At 43.3% G+C, this 5053-nt stretch overlaps 1 protein-coding gene across 1 annotated transcript in view; it reads left to right on the forward strand.

Annotated features, from left to right (window-relative positions):
• Positions 1-5053, forward strand: part of HELB (helicase (DNA) B) — a 51040-nt gene that overhangs the window by 41533 nt on the left and 4454 nt on the right. The window contains exon 12 of the mRNA XM_006859611.1: positions 1553-2038. Within this exon, the coding sequence (XP_006859673.1) occupies positions 1553-2038 (486 nt within the window). The remainder of the gene's footprint in view (positions 1-1552; positions 2039-5053) is intronic.

Consider the following 5053-nt stretch of genomic DNA (forward strand, 5'->3'; position numbering starts at 1 on the left):
TCACATAATTCACAATAAAACATTTAAGAAAACAAAAAAATACTAGACATTAATCTTTTGCTGTGTGTGCCTCAGAATGCGTTTTGTTTCTAGGCACTAAGGATGCAGATTGTAATTTTAAATGGATGGTCGTTCTTCAGATGGTCCCTTCCCACCAGCATCAGGAAGGGTCAGCATCAGTTGCATTGGAGTTTTCATATACCTCAGTCCCCATTGTGGCCCAGCAGGACGTTGTTCTTGATCCTGTCTTTATCTAAAATTTGGACATTTTCACTGCATTGAATATTTTTGAATTAATTTTGATTTTAAAAAATATTACATAAACTATGATTATATGGATTATGGAGTTGTTTGGGGGGTTTTGGGGGGGTAACAATCCACCCCAAATCAGTTTTGTGCCTGAGAAAAATGTGTTACTAGTCTGCCACCTAAAGATAGTTTTGTTAAATTTTGATGCAATTTTCTAATGTTTCGGGGACTTAATTTATTATGGTCATTTATATGCACTTTTTTTGCATCAGAAGGTGCCCTGGTGATGCTGTAGGATAAGCACTGCACTGCTAACCGCAAGGTCAGCAATTCAAGCTCATTATCCCCTTTGTAGGAGAAAGATGAAGATTTCTGCTTCCATAAAGATTTACAGCCTTGGAAACCATACACATTATACAGGATTACTATGAGTTGGAATCTTCTCAATGGCAGTGGGATTTTGTTTTTTTTTAAATCAGGCTAACTTTATTTTGTGTTCTTTAGATTTATCTTTTGTATATAGTTAAAAAAATTTTTTTATTGTGTGGCACTTTGGGTTAATGCTCTAGACTGTAAGATCAGTTTGAACCGCAGAGTCAGCGGTTCAGGCTTACCAGCTGCTCCTCAGAAACCCCAAAGTGTCGCTGTTGCCCAGAACTGATGACGGAACTTAGCAACAACAAAATGATGCTTGTAAAATAATATATTTAGGGTCATCATGAAGCTCATGGAAAATTCCATTATCTTTAATTCCATTTTTCCATGAAGTTTTTTAAGTTCCCACAGGTATTTGCATGTGTGTATAAGTGTGATGATCTATTCTCCTGTAATTAGATATTTAGGCTATTTTTTTTTTCCATTGTGAGTAACACACTTACACTTGTTATTTGTTTTTTAAGTACCGTAGAGTCGGTTCTGACCCATAGCGACCCCATATAGGGCCTCCAAGGAGCAGCTGGTGAACTTGAACTACCCACCTTGCAGACAAAGTGATTTTGCAGTTCAGCGCATAAACCTGCAGCACCACATGCCTGTATAATAATTTCTTAGCACTGCATGCCTCCTTTACAATTTCTGCAAGCCCACTGTGGGCCTGTCTGAGCCTTGAACTTAGCAGCATAGATGTGGTTTCCTAGGTACTGAGAAAATGGAAACTGTAAGGTGGATTTCTACAGATATTCTGGCCAGGTGGAAGGGGTTAGTGAGCTGTTTGAGGAGTGTCTCGTTTCCATTTTCACAGCTGTCTGGAGCAGTGAATCTCTCATACCACACAAAGTCTACATAATGTTTCGCTCTCCCCTAGGGCTCCGAGGAACAAACTGTCGTGTATGTTGTCGGGAAGGCAGGCCGCCAGCACTGGCAGCACGTTTACACCGCAGTGACCCGGGGCCGCTCTAGAGTGTACATCATTGCAGAGGAGTCTCAGCTGCGAAGCGCAATCAAGAGAAGCAACATTCCCAGAAAAACACGTTTAAAACACTTTTTGCAAAACTGTCTGCTTTCCACGAGCTGTGCATCACCGCCACAGTCTCCATCACAGAGCTCTGGACAAAGTGGAGAAGCTTGCACACAGCCTTCCGCATCCCCACTCACTACAGCTGGGACAGACAGTGGCATGGAGGCCGTCCCCAAGAGCAGAGCCTCTATGCCTAACGGCTCTGTGTTCGCATTTGCTGAAAGACGGCTGTCTTCATCAGAAGTGGACGCAGATGAGAATCTATCAAAAACACCAGGGTTCAAAAGAACCTATGGTGTGAATGTTGATGAAAGTCCAAGCAAAGTTCGTATGGTAGGCGTGATGTTAACACGTGCTTGTGTTATACTTCAGTATTGCTAACTGCTGGTAAATGACTGGTGGAGGTGGTGTGCCGTGGAGTCTGTTCCAACTCATAGCAACCCTGTATAGCATTTCCAGGGCTGTACATCTCTACAGGAGCAGAAAGCCTCATATTTCTCCTGCAGAATGGTTGGTAGTTTCGAACTGTTGGCCTTGAGACTAGCAGCCCGACTTGTAACCAGTATGCCACCAGAGCTAGACTAGATATTTTTATTAGTGTTACATTGTATTGTAGGACTTAAAAACACAGCTGTTTTCCCTGTCAAATGTCCCCTCTCCTCTGCCCAGCTGACAATAGCAGGCTTCCTCACTGCATGAACTGTGAGGAAGCTTCCATTGGTGGAAGAAACCACTTTGTCATCCTGCACCTTCCTGCCTATCTTTCTTTTTCCCTCCTTCTCATCCTCTAAGAGTTTGCCTGACAAAGGGCACCAAAACACCAAACCCACTAAGTTGATTCTGACTCATAGTGACCCTGTATAGGGTTTCTGAGACTCTGGGTCTTTACAGAAACAGACAGCTTCATCTTTTTCCTTCAGAGTGACTGGTGGGTTTGAACCACTGACCTTGTGGTTAGCAGCTCAATGCCTAGCCCACAGCACCACCTCTTGACAGAGGGCACAGTGTGTGAGATATTGGTATAATCAGCAATTATAGGAGTCCTGATGTGGAACTGTAGGGTAAGCACTGGACTGCACGGTCAGTTTGAACCACAGCATTGGTGGCTCAGACTCACCAGCTGCTCCTCGGAAGCCCTATATGGGGTTGCTATGCGTTGGACCTGACTTGCTGGCACTGAACAATAGAAGCAACATAGGATGGTAGCACTGAGTTGGTTTTGACTCATAGTGACCTGTGTAGGGTTTCTGAAGAACAGATCCTGCTGCTGAAATCAATCTTGCAGTCCAGTGCTTATCCTACAGCGCTATACCAGGACTCTTGAGTCCCATCAATTCTGCCCCCTCTGCATTGCTTTTCCATCCCCACTGCTACTACCTAATGCTTGTTGTTGTTGTTAAGTGCCGTCGAGTCAATTCTGAGCCATAGTGACCCTCCATAGGGTTTCCGAAGAGCAGCTGGAGAGCTTGAACTGGTGACCTTACAGTTCAAACGGTTTCGCAGTCTGGCGCATTAACCCACAGTGCCACAACAGGACTCCACTAATAATGGTTGTTGTTGTTATGTGCCGTGGAGTCGATTCCGACCCATAGCGACCCTCTATAGGGTTTTTGAGGGGCAGCTGGTGAGCTTGAACTGCCAACCTTACAGTTCCAATGGCTTTGTAGTCTGGCACATTAATCCACAGCACCACAGCAGGACTCCACTACCTAATGCTAGAGCCTAATTATCTAGTCCAAACTCCTGAGATCATCTTTTTGCAGAGAACTCATTCCCTAATAGTGGAGGGTCAGAGAAATAGAGAAAGATGAGGCTTTCAGCTTCCATAAGATGTACAGCCTCGGTAACCCTATACAGAATTGCAGTGAGTCTGAACCAACTTGGAGACACACAGTCACACCACCACATAAAACCCAGATCAACACTGGTGGGTGGTGGTTATGTGCTGTGGAGTCTGTTCCGACTCATAGCGACCCTGTACAGGGTTTCCAAGGCTATCAATCTTTACGGAACTGCTGGCAGTTTCAATCTGCTGACCATGAGATTAGCAGCCTGACACGAAACCACTATGCTACCAGATCAGCACAGAATTATTTTAATTACTGAACCCCTCCTCAGTGGAAACTTTGGTACTTCCGCACACATTGTAAACTTTAGGTTTGGGGGGCAAAAAAGCTTGTTTAGGCTTTTGACACGATCTTTTTACATTCCACGCCCCCAAAAGAAGAAAACAGAAATGATTCTGTAGAGGAAAACATATGAGTAAACATTGTTAAAATTTCTCAGATAAAGCAATGCTTTCTAGAATATCTAGAAGGAACATAGTTACATAATCTTGAGTAAGGGGCAGTCATTTAAATGAAACGAGTTTAGGAGCTGTGGTGGCATTATGGGTAAAGCATGCATTTGCTTGCTGAAAGGTCAGGGATTCAAATCCACCAACTGCTCAGAAGGAGAGACGACCTGGTAATCTGTTTCTGTAAAGATTGAAAACCCAGTTTTAGTTATCTGGTGCTGCTATCACAGAAATACCTCCAGTGGATGGATTGAAATAACAGACATTTTTTTCGCTAGACTTTGGGGAATTAAAAGTCTGAATTCAAAACAGCAGCTCTAGAGAAAAGTCCTTGTCTCCCTTCAGTATCTGTAGGCCCAGGATTCCTTGAAGATCGCCATGTGCCTTGGCACCAATCTTCGATCTACGAGCTTCTCAGTACAGGGACCCCAGATTCAAAGGATAGACTTCACTCCTGGCTCATTTTTCTTGGTAGTAGGTTCCCCTTCTCTGCTCATTTCTCTGTGGTTTTTTTTTTTCTTTCTGATCAATGGATGCTCCTTAATTTCCACTTTGCCTTTTTTTTTTTTTTTTTCATTTAAGGTGTTTTTTTTTGTGGATTGAGTGAAAGTTTACAGGGCACATCATCAGTTTCACATTCAGCAATTCATATAACTTGTTTCATTACATTGCTTATAATCTCCCCCTCCCCCCCATACCATCAGTTAAAAGTATTTCTCTATATCCACTTTAGCTTTTTAAAAAACACACAAACAAAAAATCCCCACTCAGGCATATATAATAATTCACATCTCCAAAGGGCACATTCTGCAAGTCTGCTCCTGGCCACCAGCTCTTAGTCCTTCTCTCCTTAGTTGATGAATCTAGAGTCCTCAGCAGTTCCCCCTTTCCATGCTTCCATCTCTGCCTCCATCTCTGGCACTGCTGCTTCTCTGGATAAGGTCCTGCACTCTGCTTGTACGTTCCTCTCTTGATGGTCCTATGGTCCTCCATTTCTGGACTGTAAGATCAACCACTCGCCTTTTTTTGTTACAAAACTTCTACCTTTACAA

This window comes from Chrysochloris asiatica, unplaced genomic scaffold (assembly GCF_000296735.1).
Source record: "Chrysochloris asiatica unplaced genomic scaffold, ChrAsi1.0 scaffold00033, whole genome shotgun sequence".
Lineage (NCBI taxonomy): Eukaryota > Metazoa > Chordata > Mammalia > Afrosoricida > Chrysochloridae > Chrysochloris > Chrysochloris asiatica.